This window comes from Sciurus carolinensis, chromosome 6 (genome assembly GCF_902686445.1).
Source record: "Sciurus carolinensis chromosome 6, mSciCar1.2, whole genome shotgun sequence".
NCBI lineage: Eukaryota > Metazoa > Chordata > Mammalia > Rodentia > Sciuridae > Sciurus > Sciurus carolinensis.
The window spans coordinates 137,307,336-137,333,408 of NC_062218.1; the positions used below are offsets into that span (position 1 = coordinate 137,307,336).

Here is a 26,073-nt window from a genome sequence, read left to right on the forward strand (position 1 = left end):
GCCCGTGGGTTCAATCCCTGGTCCCCCACCCCCAATCAAAAAAAAAGCATATAAACTAGAAATTCCAGTCACAGGTATATGCCCCAAAGCACTGAAAACAGATATTCAAATATTTGTTCACAAATGCTCACAGTAGTTACTTATCACTACATCTAAAATGTGCAAACAACTTAAATACCCATCGACTGATAAAGGAAAATAAAAAATGTGGCTCATGTATACAATAGAACATTATTTGCCAAAAAGTAAGCAATGAAGTACTGATACATGTACAGCTACAATGTAGATCAACCTCAAAAACATTATGCAAAGTTAAAGAAGTCAGTACATTATATGATCCCACTTACATAAAATATCCAGAAAAAGTAGATCCAAAGAGAAAGCAGAGTGGTTGTCATCAGGGTCCAGTGGTAAAAGAAGTACAGGGTTTTATATTGGGATGAAAAATTTTTTTTCACTCCATATACGTGACTATACATTGTGAACATGTTAAATACCACTGAAATATTTACTTTAAATTAATTAATCACTTCAAAATTTTATGATGTGCAGGACACTGTGGCTCAGGAAGCTGAGGCAGGAGGATCACAAATTCAAAGCCAGCCTCCGTAACTTGGTGAGGACCTAAGCAATTAAGCGAGACCCTGTCCCTAAATAAAATATAAAAAAGGCTGGGGATGTGGCTCAGTGGATAAGTATCACTGAGTTCAATTCCCAATATAAAAAATAAATAATTTTATGGTATGACTTTACCTCTGTATTTTTTAAATGAAGAAAATGTTAATTAGAAGACACAATATAAGAAATAATCTGGTTTTATTAATTTCAAAAATAAAGACAGTAGTAAACATTTAAGACTTAAATGAAGGCTTAAAAAAGAGCACATAAAAGCTCTGTGGTCAAACAATGCACAGTACAGCCTGCTTTTCAAAAGTCAGCACACACTACCCTACCTCAAGCCCCCATGCATATGAACACACACAAAAGAAAAAGGAAAAGAAGGGAAAAACCCTACTGCTCAATCACTTTCAAGTAGGAAAAAAAGGTGAGTGCAAATCTGGATGCTGCTCAACAATAAATGCCATCTTAATATTTTAAGGATTGCTCAAATACATTTCCCCAAACAAGCCATCAGTCTTGCCTGAATTCTACTGCTAGAGTTGACAGTCAAAAGAACATCTCACTCCCATCATTCAAGCAACACAACCAGGCAACAATAACACTGAGTGTTTCTGACAATAGCCCTAAATGTCAATTACCCAAAATTCTTGCAGGGCTTAACAAAAAAGGCTATTGCCCTCAAGTGATCCTAAACTACTCAAAAACATCAATTACTTAATCAATGGCTAAACCAAATTTAATTGTGCATTAAAGAACTTTGCCCTAGTTTTATGAAAACCAATAATTCATGTACAATGCACATATATGTAAAGAATTAACTTCCCAGAATATTTAATCAATCAGAACAAAACCACTAGTCTCTTATTAGAAAAATCAAACGCAACTTTTACATAAAAGAGTTTCAAATGGCCTAAAATTTTAACCCACAGAACTAAGTTTGTCATATTAACAACCACTATTTTCAACAACTAGCTAAATTAATATAAGTGAGGGGAGAATATCACAATTCAGTTTAATATCAAAATATTAATATGGTTACCTATTCATAGTTCCAGATACATCAACATCATTCATAAAACATTCAATGCTCAAAGGGAGGTCTGAAGCATTTGCACTCATCAATTTCTTCAGTTTCTCACACTCTTGAGACAGTCGTAATAATGCGCGAATTTTAGACTTTATGTCTAGCTTGTATTTCTTCCCAAATTCTTCACAGAAGTGATTTACTAAAACCTCATCAAATTTTCTGCCTCCCAGTGTTGTGTCAAATGCTGTGGCCAAAACCTTAGGAGAAAAAGAGAATTAATCCAACACTTTACCAATCAATTTTAAATTTTATCATGATATATATTTAAGCTTTTTTTTTAAGCACAGAGGAATGTACATAATGATTTAAACAAGGTAATACACATTTCACTTAATCCTTATTGAAACTACACTGTGAAAAATAGAAATTATAATTACAGATTATGCTTCAGAGATCTAGATGGGTGAGATAATCTGCAGGTTACAAAACTACCAGAGTGGTAGAAGTAGAATTCAAAATCTTCATCTTGATTTCAAAATCCATGACCTCCATGTCCATCTGACTTCCAATATGAATTATAAGCCCAACACCAAATACACTAATATACACATACTTCTATACATTTTATACTTTATTGTGGAACTACCATAAAGGAGCAAAATCAAATGTATGATTACTCACATTAGTCACAGTGGGGACTGCCTATAACACTAATTCTACTATGTGCACAAAAGTGCTTTTTCCAGAGCTTTAAGCTTTCCAGAAATGTATCAGTCCTAGTTTAGCTTCTTTTGGCATCAAAGTTCTAGTTCCTCAACCCTTCTTCCAGAACACCCAAAGCCTCAAGAACAAGAAGAGTACACCTTTACCATTCCCTTAATCCCCAGTGCAAAAAACAAGGGAATGCATGTTAAAAGAATTCTAACAAGCCTGCACTGTTTTGTTTTAAAAGATAAGAAAAATAAGACTCAGTGCTCTTAGGAGCTTTTTCCTCAAGGTCTGTGTACTTTACTTCACACCATGTCGACTGATGATAAATTTTGTTGGGTATAATACAACGGATACCTTGAGTTTCCAGTTCATATGGCGCACTGAAGGTTTCCATTAGTGAAACAAAAATTCTTCACCCACTTATTTCAGTTGGTCTCTCAAAAATGTATTATTAACCATATTTGTAATATAGTCTTCTGGAAAAAATATACTTACTTTCAGTTTTCCTCTATTAAATGCACATACAGAAACTTGATAAGCAGAATGCCCCATGTCTACAAAAACTACATTTCTTGGTTTCTCTTCTAAGGCAGGAAGATCTTGCTTATAAATTCCATATGCAAGAGCAACTACACAGAAAAAAATAAATAAATTCAACATAATGGTATTGTCTAAACAATAAAATTCATTTAAATATAAACAAGGTTTGTATATCATGAATAGGACTTCATTTGATGTTTTAGATAGAATCCAATTCTTTATATAAATTTCATAAAGTTTTCATGAGAAATAATAACTTCAAAGAGTTAAATGCTGACAATCAGTTAGGCTTCCTTTGACTTTGGCAATTTCCCCAAACCAACTTCCCTACTCTCCAAACATACTTTCCTCAACCTCTTCTACTCTTATGCCAGGTTAACATTCCCATGTGTCCAGTCCCTGAGATGCTGATTTATGCCCTTCTTCTCTGACCACCAGTCCACAACCTTGAAAGAAAACCTTGAAACCAAAAGCACACAATAAGTGTGTTCCTTTCCAAACAACTATATGATTAAACATCACAGTGTATATTTTATCGGTATAGAAAAGGTACTGGTCAGATGAATTCTTCACAGCTGACATGGTATCCAAAAACACACAGGTGATAAATGGGGTTGATAGCACTCCAAGCAAACAGAGCAAGAAACTCTAGGATTTTAAGATTTCACAACTTTTAAGATTAAACTATCAAAAAAGTAATAGTCCCTTCTTACCTGCAGTAGTTTCATTCATTAATCTCAGGCAATTAAGACCAGCAATCTGTGTTGCATCCATCACTGATCGTCTTTCCGCATCAGTATAGAAACAAGGAACCTACAACAAAATTTGGAAGCTTGCTATATGATAAGCTTAATTTTAGCTGGTAATATCAAAGAACACCTCATACACTTACAGGAATTCATTCTGTATATGATTAAAAAAGTATTTCAAACCAGTGGGAAAAAGTTAGAACATTTGTTTAAGTAGTATTGGGACAAACTTATTGCCATAATCCCAGTGGCTAAGGAGGCTGAGGCAGGAGGATCCCAATTTCAAAGCCAGCCTCCTCAATTTAGAGATTCCCTAAGCAAGTCCTGTCTCAAAATAAAAATAAAAAGAGCTGAGGGTGTGGTTCAGTGGTTAAGTAACTAAATTCAATCCCCAGACCAAAAAATAAAAATGTATTACCACAACCTGCATTACCTAACAGACCACAATAACAAGAGCACAGGTTTTTATTGTTTGTACTCTGGTTTTGGCAATACTGAGAAAAGAACCCAGAGGCGCTCTACCCCTGAGCTATACCCCCAGCCCCCAAAACGTTTTATACTGAGACATGTTCTCACAAACTTGCAACCTTCCTGACTCAGCCTTGCAAATGGGATTACCGCCATGCACCACCACACCCAACTAGAACAGAAGTTACTTTAATATAAAGATCTGAGACTGCTATCTTTACAAATTGGCCCTTGCCTGGAAAATAAGAACTCAATTGGCAGCTAAGAACTTGATTAATAAATGGTTCCCTAAATTGATAGAAAAATTTCCCTAACTGATTAAGTGTGTCTCACTATGCCTGAATTATTTAAACAAAGTCCTTTATACTGACTGACTACCTTCTGTCCTTCAGGAAATCTAGAATTTTGGTGATATACTGACTATAGGGAAACTGTGTGACTGACCACTATCCTCCCCACACCACCCACCCCCCCAAAAAATACCTGGACTTATAGACTCAGGCAAAATTTTCCAGGTAAAGGACACTTCATACATGTTGTTAAACACTGTTGGTAGAGTAAATGAGTGCATTCTGATTCCTTAAATCTTGTGCCTAGTTTTCTTCAGATGTTACCTCATGTGCCTTTTCCTTTATTGACTTTTTATCTTGTATCATTTCACTGTAATAAAGCTTAAAGTGAGTACAACTATATGCTGAATTCTATGAATACACCTTGAAAATCACCAAAACTCAGTGCAGTCTTAAATCTCTCTAAACAGGACTTAACATACCATCTTTTAGGTTTTCGTTTGTTTGTTTTGGTACTGGGGATTGAACTCAGGGGCACTTAACCACTGAGCCACATCCCCAGCCCTTTTTTGTATTTTAGATACAGGATCTCACCAAGTTGCATAGGGCCTCACTAAATTGCTGACACTGACTCTGAACTTGCAATCCTCCTGTCTCAGCCTCCCAAAATCACTGGGATTACAGGATTGGGCACAGCACCCAGTTAATATACCACCTTTTAAACTGGTCCCCAATACTGGAAAGAACCACTCAGGCACTCCAGTATTTTATATAAACATTACTTCAGCATAATTCAGGATCTGAGTTAAGGGTACTACATAAAGAAATGCAGATAAAACAGAGAACAATGGAGAGCTGTGGAAAGGTGGGAAGTATATAAGAAATACAATGTCTACTATCAGCTGCTGGGGACTCAAGGTCATTGTATCTGAGCTCTTATAGCATGTTTAGTCTTCTTTGCATCCCCAGAATTGTGGTACAAAGCTACAATCCAACTACTGCTGACAAATGTCCAACCTACTTTACTAGATAACCAAGGACCAAGGAATTTACCAGACAACAAACCTACCCTTCCTTGTTTTGCCAATCCATGTACCAACATTAAGACAGAAGAAGCCACAGAGTTAAAGTATCAAATAACAATGGCAAAATGAGTAGACTCAGTGACAAAACGAATATAGCCACTCATATTTCAATAGCCTCTAAGATTCCACCATACTGCAAGCACAAAGCTGCAAGTATCCAGGATTACATCTAAATAGGGATATGGGAAAGACAAGATGAAGTTTACTGCTGACTTCTCTTTAGTGCTAGATACAGAAGCAAATAAAAAGAGAAAAAGTCACTTATATTTGAAGGCATTCAATTAATTCCAATAATCAGCTACTCTGTGCTAGACACTATAATAGGTGCTGAAAAAAATCAAAGTGAGATTTGAGATAAACCCTGAAGAACAGAAAAGAAAGAACAATGGAGAAGAAATGAGCAAGAGCTAGAAGGCAGAAAAGAATACTTAAGAAAATGAATACTGGGCTGGGGAGATAACTCAGTGTAGAGTGCTTGCCTTGCAAGCACAAGACCCTAGGTTCGAGATCCCCAGCACCGCAAAAAAAAAAAAAGAAAAAAGAAAATGAATACTAGTTTGGGAAGTTTTTTAAATTATCATTACAACATGAGACAAAAACAATTTTACTTGCAAATTAACAGCTTTCTTCTCTTAGCTTCTTGGTTCAAGTTCCTAAAACTGTATAGGGTTCAAACTTACCGAAACAACACAGTCAACAACAGGCTTCTTAAGAACACTTTCTGCTGTCTCCTTCAACTTGGACAAAAGCATGGCAGTCACCTGCTCAGTGGTAAAATTCCGCTCTTCTTCCATATACGTCACCTGAAAGAAAACAACAAAAGGATCTAGATCTGCCGTATTCCTTCATGTCCTAATTCTAACAACCTAAAACAAACAATGCCTCCCATTATCCATGGAACATAATCTCAAAAGGGAATTGAAGGAAGCTAATTTTGCAAGCAATATTAACCTGAAGACCAACTTTTAGCTTTTTAACATGCTTTCTAAACATGATACTTGGAAATGGAAAACCCCAATGGAAAAAAACAAAAACTAAGACAATAACCCATGCAGAAGCAAAGTGCAGAAGCAAAGCTAACCATGACCCACATGGCCCTTCCATGAGAAGGAACTACTCTGCCATCTGGCATACTATGTGTGTTTTACTTTGTTTACTGCATTTATTATTCATCTCCCCAGTTAGCATCCAATCTAATCTGAGGACATGGTTTTTGTCTGATTTGCGCAAACAGCAGGACAATCATAATAAATACTGTCTGAATTAAAGAATAAACTATCAGAGATTTTTGTTTTAAGTTTCAAGATATATTAAAGTTTGGAATCTTGATAAAAATGGCCAAACTTTCAATGTTGAAAGACTGCCCAGAATAACACATCCCACATGCCCATACTTCCCAATTATAATTCCAACAGAAAAGGTTGCTGTCTTCTTTTAGCTGTACTCCAACTCAGCTTGAGTGATACTTTCTCTTTATTTCCCAGCTGGATCAAAACTGATCATGGTTTGAATCTAACAATTACTCACCTCACTCACTGTATGATAAAGATGGGGAAAATGTCCTTTCACTGAGCCCTTTCTAAAGTGCCCCCTTTCTATCCTATTTGCTTAATTCTTAGTTAACTCTTCCTCTTATACTCAGACAAGTTACTCCAAGTTTTCTTAGTCTCTTTCTGTCTTTGGCTTCTTACAATGCTTATAACTCAAGCTACCAATACCCAACCTATTTCTTGAAGGCAAGTAGTTCTCATTTCCTCATCTCCCTTTTGTCCCTTTTTCCCTCTTTTGCTCTGCAGTTTCATTCCTTGCTATGCCATTCAAGTTGTCCTGAGACTGTTGCCACAGACATCCTAAGTAAATCCAATGAACGTTCTTTAGACACAATTTTTCACTTCTAAACTTGACTAAATTCTCAGCTACAATGGCATAATTACCTTGGTTTCACGTTTCTCACCATCTCGTGGCTTTTAAGCCTCTTCTCATAATTCTTATTTCTTCAACTGAGGTGTCTCAAATACCAAGTACATCTCTAAACTCATCTGGCTGAAAAGTTCAATCACCCTTGTACCTCTGAATGCAAGAGAGGCAGCTGTGTCTACCCATCCCATCTCCCAGACTCTCCTGTTTTGTGTTCAATACTGTTCCACAAAGAGACTTCTCTACGTGTCCCAGAAATAAAGGCAAAAACAAGACCAAAAGCACTCCCTACTCCCACCCCCAAAAAAACTCTATCAAACCTAAGTTCCAATATCAAGATTCTGACCACCTACCTGGTTAATGACTTAAAAGTGTTGATTCTATTGCTCCATCTTCCACAAGTCATTCCCTAAAATAACACTAGAAAGTCCACTGCCTCAGTGAGCAGGACAAACAGCAACAGCTATGTTAACTTCAAACCATTATTCCCCAGGTCTGCAATGCACATTAACAGCATAACCAATGACTCCCAACCCAAGTCCATATCATTCAAAAAATATCAAATGGTCTTTTATCAGCAAAAGATTTTCCTAAGCATTTTTAATACAATTTATATTAGAAAGGTATTGATAAATACTGAGCTGATAAAATACTGATTTTTAATCATAAGGTATTATTTTGAGAACCTTACCTTTATACCCGTTAATCCAGAGGATAATTGTACAATATCATATGCAAGGTTAGATTTTTCTGCCTCCACAAATGGATCAGAGAATGCACGGCCATGAAATCTTTTAAATCCTTGGACTGTGTTCTTTGCATTGGAAATTACCTAAGAGAATAGAGAAGACTACTATTTTTTTTTTTTTCTTAATTTTCAACAATCATTTCAACTTCACAAAGATTTTCCTTCCTGGTTTCAGTTTTCTTCAAGACACTCAACCTTTCTGAGCACAGCCCACTAGCATGTGATGTGAAGGACAAGGGATGCACATGGGTCTCTTAGTGGAAGGGTTGAAACCAGCATCCAGCTTTTCCTGCTCCTCCTCCATGAAGTCAGGTCACTATACTTATAGACATATTTTCTGTTCTTAAACTTCTAATAAACATTTCCATAAAATAAATATTAGTTTCTCAAAATGGTCCAGTTATGGTTCAAACTTTCTAGGTACAAATTCAGCAATATATATTAATTCAGAAATTCTAGTTTAAAAATATATATTAATTCAGAAATTCTAATTTCAAAGTACAGAAAAATGAATGGAAAAGGATACTGGACTACTGAGAAAATATTATTTATAACTGTCAAAAAAACTGAAAGTATTGGCCTTTTTGTGGGGCCAGCGTTTTAAAATTTTAAAAAACTAAGTATTTTTACGTCTGTCAAAAATAAATAAACAACAGGCAAAAGACTGGTAAACAGCCTGTATGCTCCTTTAATAGCAGGAAAATGGCCACACAAATTAAGGCACAACCACACAATGAGTTTCACCATACAAGAGGTAAAGACTTTTTATGTGAGAAGACAATTACCTACACAGTACAATTTCACTTTCTTACTAGGAAAACATTTATATGATTAGAAAGTAAACACATTAAAATATTAACCATGAGGTTGGGGATGTAGTTCAGTAATAAGGTACACAACAACTTAGTGTATACCTACATTTCCTAATTCCTCTAGAATAAACTATAACTTACAGAGGAAAAGCGCTGGCAAAGGTATTTTTAAAATACCAGAATGAGCCATGCATGGTGGTGCACACCTGTAATCCCAGAGGCTCGGGAGGCTGAGAAAGGAGGATCAAGAGTTCAAAACCAGCCTCAGCAATTTAGTGAGCCCTAAACAATTCAATGACATCCTGTCTCTAAACAATTAAATACAAAAAAGGGCTGGGGATGTGGCTTAGTGTTTGACTGCCTCTGTGTTCAATACACAGTACCCCCGCCCACCAAAAAAAAAAAAAAAAAGAATAAACCTGCGCTTGATATTTACAAGCTCCTCCTCCCAACATGGATGTAAGAAGTCCTTCAAAGGAAATACTACAGAACTCTTCTGCATCAGTTATGTCAAAAGGCACAAATAGAACTTCTTTTGTAAAACAAGTAAGGCCTCCAAAATTAGGTTCTGTTTAAGCAAGCTGCCAAAAAGAAACTACATCACAGTAAGTGTGTTAACCTAGAATTGGACAGTCAGTTTAGTACAATAACTATTCTCAATAATGAAAACAGGAAACCATCACTGGAATTTTAGAAAGAAAAACATTCGAAAATAGCCCTAAATTTGCTATCTACTGCAACCTAAAATATCTTAAACACTCTATAAATAAGAATATAAAACACCCAATTTAATTAAAAAGTAATTTATCAAGCATTATTTTCTTAGGATCATAGATTTTAGGTCCTGTCTGGTCCAAAAGGGGAATTAGTCACTTTACATGTTGCTCCAGACTGAATTATAACAAGGTCAAATATGCAACTCCTTCATTTTACAGATACCTCAGACATTTCATATGAATATGAAATTCTTGGGGTTTTGATGCTCTAAAGGACTAATACTCCAAGGACTAAAAGCAAGTCCTTTAATATGCTTCTACAGATGTATTTTTCTTTCTTTAGAAAACTTGATTACAAGAGCAATGATGACCTTAAATATAAGTAGAAAGGCCCAACAAAGACAAACTTCAAGGAGCACTTAAAATATCACAGATCAAACGAGCCTTGCTTGAAACAAAATCTGAGCAAAAATACATCTAAGCAGTTTACACTGACCGTATTATGCTGCTATCGCTATTTTAAAGTTATGTGCCTCCCACTCAAGTACACGGGAACAGAAAGCAGGTCTGTCTGTCAGCTATATACCTAGGGTCTAGAGTCTAGCCGCTGAACAAATGGATAGACAAACCAGAGAAGTAAGTCTTTTTAGGAATAAAAAGAACTCTACCTGGCTTTTAGCTGCTGCTCCAATTGAACGATTCTTAGGACCAAAGGATATACAAGCCCTAAAAGATAAAACAAACATTTAAGAATCAAACTTTATTGCACTATGACATCCAAAACCACGGCAGGCAAGATATCCGAATCTCACCTAAAATGTCATGTATCTTAATAAACAGTACACATTGTGTCTATGATTTCTGACCTTTCTATTGAGGATTACTGTCCATGGAACAGGCTGCCTCTTAGAATAAGACCTGTCATTTTAAAAATTGGAGCGTAAGTCCAATGTGATAACCACCAGTCTAGACTACTACAGAGAGACAAGGCAGTCTCCATCACCCTAATTCTTCAAGTCTTGTGTTCAAAATCCTAATGTAAAATAATGTACTCTCACATCAATGTATCAAGTAAACATTTTGGTTTTCAGAACAGCTTGTATCTTCACCAAGAATATATTTATTGTCTACAAAACCTTTGAAACAACTCCTGCCCTACTGCATGTAAGTAAAAAGTTATTTTTCTAGAACTAGCTTCCAAAGACTCAGAATTATTGGCAAGAAACTTCATCCCCACTTCTCAACGTTCTTCCAAATCACCAGTTCATACACTGATTTGATGTATGCTACTTCTTTTAGAAAGCAAAAAAACTGAAACTCGTTTGAAGGTAAAAATGGGTTTAAAATTAAAAAGGCAGTTGTATTAGAGTTGATAACTCACGCCATCATGGCTTCCATGTTTTTCTTTCTAACCCCTGTAGAACTATGCCCTGGGCTCTTTAGTGTCATCTCCCTTTCCAGTAGTTGCCTTCTCTCAAACTAAGATATGATAAAGTTCACCCATTTCACCCCAAAAAGTCCTAAGACAAAACTCTTTCCAACAATTTCCCCCTCAAGCTAGGTAAGCTTTCTCCTATTTATCAGCTGCTTCTATAAACTGCCCCATCTAATCCTCAGATGTGCCCTATCTTAACCCCATTTTTGCAGGAGAGGAAACTGAGTTCAAAAAGTTATTAACATGTAAACTTACCTAGGTTCAAGCAATGGAGTCAGGGCTCTAAATCATGTCCCTATACTTTACACTCCAGCACTGACCCTCCTTCTCCCAATCCAGCAAACTGAATAAGAATAAGTGCTCTGGAGCCACACTACCTTGGTCCAAATCTGACTACATTAAATTACCTTTTTGTTAATTCAGAATTGTTGACTTAAAACTCACAAGCCCTGTGCAAACTGGCACAATCCTGGGCCTCTCTGGACCTCAGAGGCCCTTTCCAACCAATGGATTAAGAACCCCTATAAGTAAGACTCCTAAAATGGCAGGCACATGCTAACTGGATTAACTGGGGAGAAGACTATGGTGTAGCCTGAGAGCTCAAGAGAGTGAGTGCTAAACTCTTTGACAAAAATGTGCAGGAGGTAGTCCCTCAAAAACAGAGGTGTCAAGCTCAGTTATTCTGCAAATATGCCACCAAATTACACAAATAAAATCTCCTGAACACTACTTACAGGGCTCTCCTATCACAATCCACACTGCCCTTCAGAAAATGGCCTAAGGACCAGGCACAGTGGCACAAGCCTGTAATCCCAGCAGCTCAGGAGGTTGAGGCAGGAGGACTGCAAGTTCAAAGCCAGCCTCAGCAACTTGGTGAGACCCTGTCTCTAAATAAAAATAAAGGACTAGGAATGTGCTCGGTGGTTAAGTGCCCCTGGGTTCAATCCCTGGTATACATGCCCCCGCAAAACGGAAAGAAAATGGCTCAAGGTAATCTTACCCATGCCACTCCTTTCACTCCAAAAAGAATGTCCAGCTTTAGTCCAATATTTGGCAAACCTACATCTTTCTAAAAACCATCAGATCTCATCTCTAAGGCGTACACCACCCAAGACCTCAACCCCAACATAACTATAAGTCAATGTTATTATCTTCAATGATTTCCTGCAATCCTTTTTTTCAACTTTCATCCCCTCCAATTAGTAGTTCTAAGAATAAGATTAATATTCCCAACTTTCCTGTAAATCCTGAAGGACTAATCCCCTTTCTACCTCAATAACTCTGAAGTTACTTTGCTTCTAATTATCTTCCAAACAAAACTAACTACCAACAAAAACAGCCCAAATCCCTTAATATGGAACCTAAGGTCTCTCCTAAACCAACCCAATGCCATTTTCCAGCTGTATGTCACCCAGTTACCCAACATGAGTTGAATAAGATCTCCCAATCTTTCTGCTTTGCTAAAACCACTGACAATTGAACTGCTCCAGTTCTTCAACTATTCTGTAAAGCCTTCCCTACCCAAATAAAAATTAACCATTTCTAGCTCTTCAAACTTACTGACTTGGCTTCGCTTCTACTTAGCACTAACCACAAATTGAATCATGATTGTTAATATATTTGCTTCCTCTTCTGAAACAGTTTTATAAACCACAGTTCCAAATTTATGTATGAATCTAAAATTAATTGGGGAGTTAGAGGAGATGTCATTAACAGCACTTTAAACATCAGCATGTACTGCCATGTAAAAGTATGTATTGTTTAATGACACTTTTTAGTTGTGACATGCATTTCAGGTCTTGATGCCAAATATGCAAATTAATAAAATAAGGTATTAGGTCATGGACATGTGCTGTCCAAAAGTGGTCACTAGCCAGATATGGCTATTTAAATTTAACTTACTTAAATTTAAATAATTTAGTTCCACTGACCACAATTCAAATATTCAATATGTAAGAGTGGTTTGTGGCTACCATTTTGGACAATGCGAATACAGAACATTTCCTTCACCACAGAATATTCTATTGGAACACACTGCCTAACAGTATTACCCTAGACAATATTCTCTTTGAAGTCAGTTAATACTTTTACTCGCTTTTAAAATCTACATATATCTCTGTTCTTAACAGTAAGAAGTGTTCCACATGTCTCAAAGAGCCAAATAAACATCTGTCTCATATCAAATTGATTCAACATCCTTTTTTAGGTCTATGTATACACATGTTGCAAACAGTTCCCAAAGTCTTACAAAGCAATCAAATCTCACTCCTGGAAGTCAATCTCTACTACTAAATACAGCAATTAAACTTCAAAACAAGTACTAACTTGCACTGTGGGAAAATTCACTTTCCTTACCATCTTACAAAATCATCAACATAATCAGTACATTAATTCTTACAGTCTAAAAAAAGTTCCATAACAATAATCCAACTACTGCACTAGAGAGAGAAATGCACAGTTTTTCCATTTTGCCATTCATTTGGTTGACCTAAACATACGTACAGCAGATTTCAAGCTCTAGACTCAGTGTACACTGCTTTTCCAGCTGTGTGATCCTGTTGTTTTTATGAGATTTGATCAGATCATCCAAGAACAAGGAAAATTACAGCAACTATCTGACAGGAATGCTACAGATTAACTGTGATGATCCACTTTTAAAGGGCTTCTGTCAGAGACTGGCATATCATAAGTAATAAAATATTACCTGTTATAGTTACAATGAATCCATGAACTGGGTTTCAAACAAAAATATATCAACTAGTTTGCTCTGATAGTTGTTTGATCTCAAGCTGTCCATAAAAATCTAGTCAGTCATCTTTAAAATTATTGATAGGGGGCTTTTAAAAATCTTACTTCCAGGGCTAGGGCTGAGCGATGAAGCACTTGACTCCATGCCTGAGGCACTGGGTTCGATTCTCAGCACCGCATATAAATTTAAAAAATAAAGGTCCACTGACAATTAGAAAAATGTATTTTTTTTTTAAAAAGTCAGTGCTGGGCTGGGGATATAGCTCAGTTGGTAGAGTGCTTGCCTTACAAGCAGAAGGTTCTGGGTTCAATCTTCAGCACTGCCCCCCAAAAAAAAAAGTCAACGCTGCACAAACCATGAGGAATATTCACATAGTTTTTAGGGCTAACAGTATAGAAGTTAATTCAACATTTGCATTTGAGACCCCTATGTTTTAAACTTTAAGTCCTAGAAACAGCATCTTTTTTCAACCAGAAGAGTACTGTTCTCCCTTCCCTGAGTTAAAGATGCTATTGACCAAATATTTATGCACATTCTGATGAGTTATTATGAATAGGTGCAAACAGATCCTTAAAAGGTAGTTTCACGTATAAGCTTATATAAAACTATTCCTAGGATATCAGGGCAGTTGTTGCTCTAATTTGCCTTCTTTAACAGTGGAAGAAAATGAGTCTTTCAGAGAACCTGTAATAAGCAGTTATAAGCAAAACTGGCATGGAATTGAATACTACCTTAATCAAAGTACTCTCTGGTTACTTACCCCTGAACTAAAAAGTATCAAAAAGTTAATACCAAACACACCAAGCAAATCATAGTTTTGAGGTCTTCAGTTCCTAAAATACAGCAAATTCTTACTTAATAAACTGAGAACATTAAAAGGAATATAGTTTTAAGACTTGAAACATCCAGCTTTCATTTTAGTGTCCTAACACCAGTAATAAACAGCATTCATAAAAATGCAAGAAGTAAGAGCAACATTAGCAAATACTTTGGCAGTATGTACTATGTATCAGGCATTACTCTAAGCACTAAGAAAAAGGCATGAGTTACACACTTATCTCATAATCCTCTCAATCTCCAATGAAGCAGAGAAATCATTTCGGTTCCTAATAAAAATCTCATATTTTTGTAAAGTATTCTGGCAATACTTTCTGAAACTTTAAGCATATCCTTTGCCCTAGCAATTTCACTTCTGGCAATCTATCCAAGAAAATTGAAAGCATACCCATATAAATAGTTGAAGAACTATTTGTAATGGCTTTAAAAAATTAAGAAATTACCTGTCTGAAGAAAATATAGCCATAATATTTGAAACATTACATATGTAACAAGGCAAACATTTATTGACTTTGAAAAACATCTAAATTCTAAGTGAAAGAATACAATTACAAAATATACTATAGTCCCTTTTTAAAATATTTATACATATACACACACAAACACATACACGGTATAATCCTATGCATTTAAACACACACCCTAAGTGTATATTTGTAGAAGTCAATGAAAGGTATGGAAGGATCACAGCGATTGGCAAGTAATCTGGAAAATAAAATGAATTTTACTGCAGTACTCGAGGGTTTTTACAGTTACAGCAAGTTAAGTATTTTGTTAAGTCAGAAAAAAAAAAAAAAATGTAATTTAGGAAAACCCAAGCTGGAATCTAATGACAAAGTTCCTGCAGTTTTACTTCCACTGATTTTGTACAGTAGGCATTTTAGTTGTTAAATGATTCTAAGAAACTACTTTCATAACCCCTACAATTAGACAAATGTGGAGTGGTAAAAGCAGTCTGAAGTTTTAGTTAAATCAATTTTTCATTTCTCTAGATAAAAGGACACAAGTCATCCTGCTGCTTTACACAATAAAGAAATTTATTTCAAAGAATACTTTTCTTGCACAAATAAGGCACCAGTTGTTAATCTACCAGTTAACTAGAAACTAAACATACTTTTCAGTTTTAGTTCTCAAAAGCAGATGTCAACAGACCATCTAACCTCTTCAAATTTCTAATATATCATTTTGCTGTTATGTTAAAATGATAATGTATACACAACTAATTCACTGAATTATTTTCATAAGTAACTCATTTCTAACCAGGCATGGCACACACCTATAATCCCAGCAGGTCAGGAGGCTGAGACAGGAGGATCACAAGTTCAAAGCAATTTAGAGAGTCCCTAAGCTACATAATGAGACCGTACCTAAAATAAACAAAAAGGGCTGGGGATATGGCTCAGTGTTTAGGTACCCCTGAGTTCAATCCCTAGTACAAAAAAAGTAACTTGTTTCTAGCCTATTAAATTTTGCAAAGTATGGGCCAATTAGCTTCTATAATGTTTGGCAATCCAAACACTCTAAATTCTAAAGCTTTTAAAGTTGTACACTTTCTACTATATAATCCAACTAAACACAGAAATAGGTTTCTCATCTCATTTCCAAAGCCTATGGTCAAAAAAATCTCAACCTGCTGGGCATGTGTAGTGCACACCTGTAATCCCAGCAGTTTGGGAGGCTGAGGTAAGGAGGATTCTAAGTTCAAAGCCATCCTCAGCAATTTAGTGAGGTCCCAAGCAACTCAGGGAGACCCTGCCTCAAAATAAAAATTCGTTTTCAAAGGGCAGGGGGCTGGGGAATGTGACTCGGTGTTTAAGCACCCCTGGATTCAATCCCCAGTGGGGGGGGGGGGAGACACTCAACCTAAACACTAAACTAAAAACCCCAAAATGATCACAAAGTCCCACAGTTCTCTTCTGTGAATCACACTAGTGGGAACTAATCATCACATAAAATATTACAATCAACCTACTTCTCTTGCCCTTCTCGAATCCATTCTCCTCACAAAATCCACATTTTTAAAATATAAAATTAAATCATTTCCCAGTGAACCTATTATAAAAATGTTTTACATGTTTTACAAGGCCCTGCCATAATCTCCTGTGCCCTACCTAACTCCTCATTTCATCTCATAACATTTTCTCAAGTGGCTCAATGGCAGCCATGTTCCTCTCAATCTATGTGCTAAACTTTTTTTGCTTCTGGTCTTAATACTTGCTATTCCTCCTGCCTCAAACAGCTCTTGCTCAAAACCACCATAACTTCCACGGTCAACTCCAACTCCTACTCCTACTAATACTTATTCTGCAGGTCTCAAATGGCACTTCTTTCAAAAAAAAGTACCTTCCAACTCCACCCCACATCCAACTTAAATTAGGTCTCCTTCTTAAACTATCATATACTGTACTTTTCCACCTTGTTCTTTACCACTTAGAAATTATACTTTTGTTTAGTATCTGGATTTTTCCACTGGCCTCATCCCTGATGGAAGGAATTATTTATCAATTCGCTCCTTAGGCACAGTGGTTGCCACTGGTGGCACTCAACATCTAGAAAAATGAAGGAAGCCAGAATTTGGTTGAAAGGCAAAGACCACTTCTGCATAAGGCTCTACTGGCTCTTCAAAAGCTGAATCCAGATTGTTATATCCACAGTTTGAAACAAGGACATCCATCATAGTCAACCCTCTAGGACCTGCATTTTATTTCCACTCTCACGTTAAAAAATCTGTATCATGCAGTTTCTGCACCCCTACATTCTTTTTCTAGTTAGCCCAAGATTCCAACACAGAAATACGACTTAATCAAAAATCATAGTTCAACAGTCACTTGAATATATGATTCCTACATATCCAGTGTCTGAAGGAAGATATATAGAAAACAAGGAAAAAAGTATTCATGTCATGTTCCTGGAAACCTACTACTTTGTCTTTAATGCAGTTTTTTTTTTTTGGAGGGGGGCAGGTATTGGGGATTTAATTCAGGGCCTTCCACATACTGGACAAGTGCTCTATCACTGAGGTACATTCTCAAGCCTCGTTAAGGCAAATCTAAACTGCCATCAGGGATACTAATTTCTTTTGCAACTGAAAACACTCCCTCAGACTCAAATAATAGAACTCATGATAAACTACTGCAGCATCTGCTGTTTGTCTAAACTTTGAAAAAAAAAATTAGAAAGATAAGACATTCTAAAAAGAAAAGACAGAAACACTGTTCTTCCCAATACCTGAGATTCTCTTTATGTGTTCCTTTTGGAGCTAAATTATCTCACTCTAAGCAGATAAGGGACAAGAAGTTACATGCATAACGCAGTACTCTTAGCCTTTCGATCTCTTCAGAAGACTATCTTTAAAGAAAACTCAAGGGGCTGGGGAGATAGCTCAGTTGGTAGAGTGCTTGCCTTGTAAGCACAAGGCCCTGGGTTCGATCCCCAGCACCCAAAAAAAAAAAAAAAAAAAAAAACTCAAGGGTTGGGTTGTGTGGCTCAGTGGTGGCGTGCTCCCCTAGCACACATGAGTCCCTGGGTTCAATCCTCATCATCACAGAAAAATTAAAAAGGTATTGTGTCAACCTATAACTAAAGTATATATTAAAAGAAAAGAAAACCCAAGGACTGGGGATGTAGTTAAACAGTATATCACTTGCCCCTCATGCCTGAAGCCCTGAGTTCAATCCCCAACCCCAAAAAAAGAAAAACTCCAAGATGTTCATGTCTGTAATCCCAGGGACTCTGGAGGCTGAGGCAGGAGGATAACAAGTCCAAAGCCAGCCTCAGCAACTTAGTGAGGCACTAAGAAACTTAGGAAGTCCCTGTTTCAGAAATGAAAAAGGTAGGCTATGGTTGTAGCTCAGTGGTAGAAAGTTTGCTTAGCATGTGTGAGGCACTGGGTTTGAGCCTCAACACTACATAAATATAAATAAATAAAATAAAGGTACTGTATCCATCTAGAAATTTTTTTAAAATTAAAAAGGGTTGGGGATATGGCTCAGTGGTTAAGTATCCCTGGGTTAAACTCCCAGTACCAAAAAAAAAAAAAGAGAGAGAGAAAAAATGTCAAATAGAAAATTAATGATAAAATGCTTATAAACAAACTTTAGTAAAAATTTTTAAAAGCAATACAAAATATACTTCCCTGAAAATGCAAATTAAAATATCCATTGTTGTGGTGTGCCTATAGTCCAGCTACTCCAGACACTGAGGCAGGCAACTCACTGTGTAGGAGTTCAAGGGCAGCCTGAGCACCACAGCAAGACCCCATCTCAAAAAAATAAAATTGCCAGGCATGGTAGCACACCCCTCTAATTCTAGCAGCTCAAGAGGCTGAGGAATGTAGATTTCAAGTACCACCACAGTCTCAGCAACTTAACAAGCCCTGTATCAAAATAAAATAGACAAGGAATGTAACTCATTGCTAAAGCATCCCTGGGTTCATTCCTAAGCACCAAAAAAAAAAAAGAAAGAAAGAAAATTTTTAATTTAAAATAAACTGCCCATTGTTAAAAACTAAACAATAAAGCAGGAAAGGGTTTCACTGCTACTGAGGTGTTTTTTTTTTGGTATGCAAAGGGAAGCAATGAAAATGTTCTAAAATTGGTTGTGGTGACCTTGCACTGTTTTGCTTTGACTACACTAATAAAAAACTTCATACAGTACCCTTTAAATGGGCAAACTGTAATTTTTTTTTAACTGCTGAGAATTGAACACAGGGTCTTATGCATGCTAGGTAAGCACTCCACCACTGAGCCACACCACCAACTCTTACAGTGTATCTCAATAAAGCTATTAAAATAACCATTTAAAAAATATAGGACAAGAGGTATCAAAACTACCATTTGGGGACTGGGGTTGTGGCTCAGTGGTAGAGTGCCTGTCTAGCATGTGTGAGGCCCTAGGTTTGATTCTCAGCACCACATAAAAATAAAATAAAGGTATTGTGTCCACCTACCCACCTACAACTAAAACAAAATATTAAAATAAAAAAAATTAAAAAAAAAAACTACCATTTGGGGGACTGGGATGGGTTTTCCTGCACAACACCTGGGGGAGCAGAAATTCAGCAAGTCTTAGTGGTAAAAATGAGCTATACAGAATCCAGTTTGGTTAGAAACCTGCTTAAGTGTGATAAAAATTAAGGTCGAAAATGACGTCCCTCAAAACATAGGTAGAGAGCCTTCTACCGCCACATGGAGACTTGGAAATAATTTGGTGTTTCTTACAAACTTTGCCTAAATAAGAAGGCAACGGACTAAAAGTTATCTACATGTATTCAAGAAGATTCCTTTACTCCTACCAAGAAAAGACCTGGCTGAGTCACCTTCTTGGAGTTTTGTCTGTACTGGTCCCATAACTTAGTATAGGTTGTAGAAATCACAACGAGCCCTTGAGTCATTGAATAACAATTGTAGCCGACACCCGGTTGGAATGTGCTATCGTGTAGTGCAACGTTTTGAAGGAGTAGATATGCACAGATTGAGCTAAGAATGACCCAACATAACTCGATGTCATGAAACGATGTGAAAAACTAAAATGAATACAACGGTATCAATAGAGCATCGATTTTCATTAAATCACAATCTCAAGATGCAGGGTCCATCCGGAGCCTGAGCCTACCGGGCTCCTATCCCTCTCTTCCGGGCACCGCCCCGCCCCCACTCACGTGGGACTCCGACCGCTCCAGGGTCTCTAGGTCGACAATCCCAAGAACCCGTTCAAGTCGATTAACTTTTATTAACTGCCTACTATGTGCATGCTCTGGACCTGATCTCCGCCCTCCACAAAAAGGATCTTGGCCCGTCCTACGTCCCGGGCCTGCCTTCCCTCTAGTTCATACCCGCGCCCTGCGCTAGTAAGAGAACCGGCTCAGAGGCCTCATTTAGCCCGCGGAAAAAGCCTCGTGCCTGCCGCAGATCGACAGCAAAGCGGGTCGCAGCCACGAGTGACCAGGCACCCAATGAAGGTTCCCTACTTGGACCACCGGCCGGGAACGGAGGCGACCCCGAGGCCCGCATTCCCCAAACCGAACGGGTAGGAAACTGGAGCAAGTGCTACCTCCCTACCGCGGTGCATGCGGTTGGCCAGTCCCACACTTACGGCGTGCACCGGTCACTGTACTCGTTGGCGATCGTCTCGATGCCGCCGGCACGAGCCACAGCGACGTAGCAGCTCTGGAAGCCCAGGTCTATGCCCACCACCGACATGGCGCCGGCTACTGCTCGGGCTCGGCCCGGGTCCGGCCGCCGAGACAGGACACGGACCCCGGCGGGGCTGGCGCGCGGAAGGAGTGGGTCGCGTGGGCTGGGGTTCCGAGGTTACTGGGGAATGGGCAGGTGTCCACGAGAGCGTCTACGTCCCTGGAAGGAGGACCGCAGCGGAGGGCGCTACTCCAGCCGGCTCCGGCTTAGCGGCAGCAGAGGGGGCGCCGGTAGCGGGGGCGGAGAAGATCTCGAAAGATCTCGTTGCGACGGGAGCAGAGCTGCAGCGCGAGAACTGCGCAAGAACGGAATATTCTCGCGATATCCTGACTCAGGCGCTTTTTCCTCCTGAGGCCCCTCCCCACCTACGTAGACGTGTACGTCACATCCTGGCAAGAAAAACTCGGAAGGGACTGGTAGACTGAAAAACACCTGGGAGCAAAACTGGCCCGTTGAGCCTTCGCGCAGAATCCGCCACACCGCAGACACAACCGCAGTGAGCTGTAGAGTACCTCCCCTTCCAGAAGAAAGTCCGCGAGCCGGCTAGAGTCCACGTCCTGAAGAGGCGCCCTTGGCCTACTTCCGCCGTTTTTCTTTATCTTGAAGAAATTTCCGGTGGTGACATCTCCGGCACGCCGCCTAATGTTGGTCCCCCCAAAATGAGAAAGCTTTTTAAATTCCCCAGGGCCTCTGCTCCCATGGGGGTAGGATGGCCAGTGGGAGAAAAGACCGCGACTGGCAGTTGCGTTAGGTCCTGAGCAGGGCGTTACGTCCAGCCCTGTAAAAGTCAAAGCGACCTCACCAGCAGAAGGGAGGAATCCACCTCTACTTAAACCGCCATTTCTCTCTTTCAACCTTGTTGCACCATTCTGTAAATCACTCATGTCTTTAGGTCAGATGAAGGGCCACCAGGACTTGAAGCCCTTCGATCCAGAACACATTACAAGCATTTACCCGGTGCTAGGCCCTGAGCTGAATGAAGGGGATACAGCTAGATGACACAATACCTACCATGGACGGTCTACTCAGACCACACAGTGACAGGTTTACGATAATCTAATGAATCTTAAGTTTCAGGGTCCCTGACTTTTACCAGCTCTTGGGAGAGCAGGGAATTGCTGAGACTTGTGGAGTATTACAGGGGAAGAGGGGAAGCCATCTTGAGATAAGGAAACAATTCTGTATGAGCTTTCTGATAAATTGCCTAAAAGGGTCTCCGAAGGGGAAATTGAATCTCCAAGTCTCCAGTGTTTTGATTTCTTGTTATAAATATTTATTTAGTGGCTTTTCAAGGGTTCTCAACAGTTTCAACTACAAACCTGAATCATTCCCATCAGCAGGGTAACTAATCAAGGGGATCCTACTACAACTTAGCAAATGCTATATGCACAGAATGGTGGAGAATTAGACTTCCCAAAGAGAGAAAGGTTGTGTTCAAATTAGAAAAACCAGCGATAGAGAGCTAGTGTAGTTTAAAGATAATGTTTGTATTGCTGGAAGATAAACTGAGTTGAATTTCAGGGAAAAAATAACTGCCTTTGGACTGTTCAAAAAAATAAATGAAGCTGGGGTTGTAGCTAGGTGGTAGAGTGCTTGCCGAGCACATGTGAGGCACTGGTTCAATCCTCAGCACCACATAAAAATAAATAAAAGTATTGTGTCCATCTACAACCAAAAATATTTTTAAATACTTTTTTTTGTTGTTGATGGACCTTCATTTTATTTATTTATATGCAGTGCTGACAATAGAACCCAGTGCCTAACACATGCTAGGCACGTGCTATACCACTAAGCCACAATCTCATCCCTAAAAATATTTTTTAAAAAAATAAATGAGAAAAGAAGGAAGCACATGACCTTGGGGCACCCCCTCCCCATTTTAAAGAGGGTAAATCTCTTGATTTCTTGCTGCCTCAGAAAGCTCTTCACTCTCTAGGACTAATGCCAAAACCCAGATTGTTTGCCTAAAAACTTGCAAATTACCACAGAGTTCTCACATTTTGACTAATACAAACCTGTTTTCAAAGACAAGAATCAGATGCTACCTGTAAAAGGATTAATCATGGCTAAAGGAGTGGAAGCAGCAAGAAAAAGACTTTGGGAAAAAGAACAAGGTCTGGGGCTGGAGTTATGTCTCAGTCATAGAGTACTTGCCTGGTATGTGCGTGTGTATAGGCCCTGGGTTCAATAGATACTCAGCAGCACATGTAAATAAATAAAAGATCCTTTGACAACTAAAAGAAAAATATTAAAAAAAAAAACCAGGGTCAAATAAATATTTGAACACCCATGATCATAGCAGTTTGTTTACAATAGCCAAAAGATGGAAACAACTCTATTGATGGGTGAATGGAATTTACTTAATGTAAACCATCATTGCTTGTAATCCCAGCAATTCAGAGGCTGAGACAAGAAGATCTCAAGTTCAAGGCCAGCTTCAGTAATTTAGCAAGAGCCTCAGCAACTTTAGACTCTGTCTAAATAAAAAAGGACAGGAATATATGTATATGGGTTCAATCTCCAATACAAAAAAAAAAAATAAATTTTATGTTACACACATTTACCATAATGACACTGTATTTCCAGCTACTTGAGTGACTGAAGCAAGAGAATCCTTGAGTCCAAGAGTTCAAGGCCAGACTGGTCAACATAGCAAGACCCCATGTCAAGAAGTAAAGAAGTTACCCTTTTTTAAGGTTGACCTTAATGTTCCTTCCTGTACCTCCCTTTTTTTCCTAACTAGGGAAGACAGAGTGACACCAAGGACAGTATTAACCATAATTTAAGAATTCTGTCTCCATCTGTTTGTCTGTGTTATTAAGCACTGAGCAAATGGACCCTAGTGCCTAACCCAAAGTGTCCAGCCTACCTTAAAAGATCATTATGGCAGGGCTGCTGACTTGTCTGTGCCTTCCTTCTCTTAGAAGGCCTCCCCAACCTTAGATAAACTAGCAGAAAATACTTCCACATCCATTTATGTTCCAGCTTCATACCCTACCTACCCTGTTTAACCTTGGTGCTGCTTTCAATATTTAAAATACCACCAGTCCCATCTTAATGATTTGTCCTTCTCAGAATAAAAAGTAAGTAACATCAGTCACAGAGAGTACTTATCCTGCTATAAATAGTTTTCTGGATCATCAAACTTATAGCTCAAGAGGCTATTCTGGGATATTTAAATAAATGAAGTCAGAAAAAAAAAATGTGAGAATTCTGAAGAATTTAAAGTAGCAAGTTTCCAAGAATCACAATTGTGAAGTAATAAGAGTTCCCAGAATATTTAATGTTGGAGGCATCAAGATTGGAATACAAGTTCTTTTCACTCAACAGAGTGTATTGAGTATTTTAGAAGGGAGAAAGTTGGTAGGTGCTTTTCTCCAATATAATGATTAAATTCTATGCACTGAAGATTTTGGGTTTTTTTTTGTTTTTGTTTTTGGTACCTAGGGTTGAACCCAGAGGTGAACCACTGAAGCACATCCCCAGCCCTTTCTATGTTTTATTTTGAGATAGGGTTTTGCTAAGTTGCTTAGGGCCTCTCTAAGTTGCTGAGACTGGCTTTGAACTTGTGATCCTCCTGTCTCAGCCACCTGAGCTGCTGGGATTACAAGTATGTGCCACTGTGCCCAGCTAAGGTGTTCATTTTATATATATATATATATATATATATATATATATATATATTTTTTTTTTTTAAGTTGTTGATGGACCTTTATTTATTTACATAGGATGCTGAGAATTGAACCCAGTGCCTCACACATACTAGGCACGTGCTCTACCACTGAACCACAACGCCAGCCAAAGATGTTCATTTTTATGTTAATTCTTTTTTTTTTTTGTGGTACTGAGGATCAAACTCAGGGCCTTATGCTTATGAGGCAAGCACTCTACCAGCTGAGCTATCTCCTCAGCCCAAGATGTTCATTTTTAAACAGAGTTCATATACTGCACACCAAAAGACAAACGGTTCTCAATCAGTTGAGAACTTAGAATCCTCCCTGCCAAGTGTCCATCTGAATTTTATCCTACACGCCCAAGGAGCTTCTATAATTGTTTGCTTCTCAGAGAAGCTACCTACCCACATAAGGCTGCCTTTCTGGATTCTGATCACTCAGTGAGTACCCTGGTGCCCATTAACAAAGCAACACTCCTTTCTTAAACGCTAAAACTCCAATAACACAATAATATAGTTACCATGTCTCTAGTTCCTACCATATATGCCAGATATGTGCTTGGTAATTTTGTTTGGTTGTGGTTTTGGGGTTTTTGTGTTGTTTTGTGGGTATTTTTGTTGTTCATTTGTTTGTTGAACCTAGGGACACTCTAACACTGAGCTACCACCCCCAGCTATTTTTTTTTTTTTTCATTGTAGAAGGACACAATACCTTTATTTTATTTATTTATTTTGATGTGCTGCTCAAGATTGAGCCTAATGCCTCACAAATGCAAGGCAAGTACAATACCACTGAGGTACCCAGCTCCCTTTTTTTTTAGAAAGGTTTTTTTAATATAGTTTTTTGGTTGTCAATGGATCTTTTATTTTATTTTTTTATATATGGTGCTGAGTATCGAACCCAGGGCCTCACACATGCCAGGCAAACGCTCTACCACTGAGCCACAACTTCAGCCCCTCTTTTTTATCTTATTTTGAGACAGGGTCTCAAGAAGTTGCCAAGGTAGCCTTAAACTTTGCAATCCTCCTGCCTCACCCTGCTAAGTCACTAGGATTACAGGCATGCCCCACCATTCCTGGCTCTGTGGTCACTGATTTTGATACTATAATATATTTCATCTTTATAGCAAACCCATCATATGATGTTATTTTCCCATGTGATATTTGGGAAAATCAAAACCTGATAAGATTAACTTGTTCCAGGTCACACAGCTTTTTCAATTCCAACTTTTTTTTGGGGGGAGGGGGTATTGGGGATTGAATCCTGAGTTGCTTAATGACTGAACCACATCCCCAGCCCTTTCTGTTTTTTGTTTTTAAACAGGGTATCACTAAGTTACTTAGGGCCTCACTAAATTGCTAAGACTGGTTTCGAACTTGTGATCCTCCTGCCTCAGTTTCCTGAGTCACTGGGAGTATGGGTGTGCGCCACCACACCAGCCTCTCTTCTTTTATAAAGACTACTATAGCAGTTGGCTTCTAATTCCAAATTGGCTGATCT

The 26,073-nt window shown here is 38.3% G+C and overlaps 1 protein-coding gene across 2 annotated transcripts in view; it reads right to left on the reverse strand.

Annotated features, from left to right (window-relative positions):
• The window catches only part of Hspa4 (heat shock protein family A (Hsp70) member 4), a 39,755-nt gene extending 18,560 nt beyond the window's left edge, over positions 1 to 21,195 (reverse strand). Inside the window, exons 1-7 of one of the 2 annotated variants that reach the window (XM_047555606.1) lie at positions 20,799 to 21,195; positions 10,353 to 10,410; positions 8,100 to 8,240; positions 6,172 to 6,294; positions 3,613 to 3,712; positions 2,855 to 2,988; positions 1,661 to 1,905 (exon numbers count right to left, since the gene is read on the reverse strand). In XM_047555606.1, the coding sequence (XP_047411562.1) occupies positions 1,661 to 1,905; positions 2,855 to 2,988; positions 3,613 to 3,712; positions 6,172 to 6,294; positions 8,100 to 8,240; positions 10,353 to 10,410; positions 20,799 to 20,905 (908 nt within the window). In that variant the 5' untranslated portion in view covers positions 20,906 to 21,195. The remainder of the gene's footprint in view (positions 1 to 1,660; positions 1,906 to 2,854; positions 2,989 to 3,612; positions 3,713 to 6,171; positions 6,295 to 8,099; positions 8,241 to 10,352; positions 10,411 to 20,798) is intronic. The other variant, XM_047555607.1, reaches the window with a different exon arrangement.
• Positions 21,196 to 26,073: the final 4,878 nt, after the last annotated feature.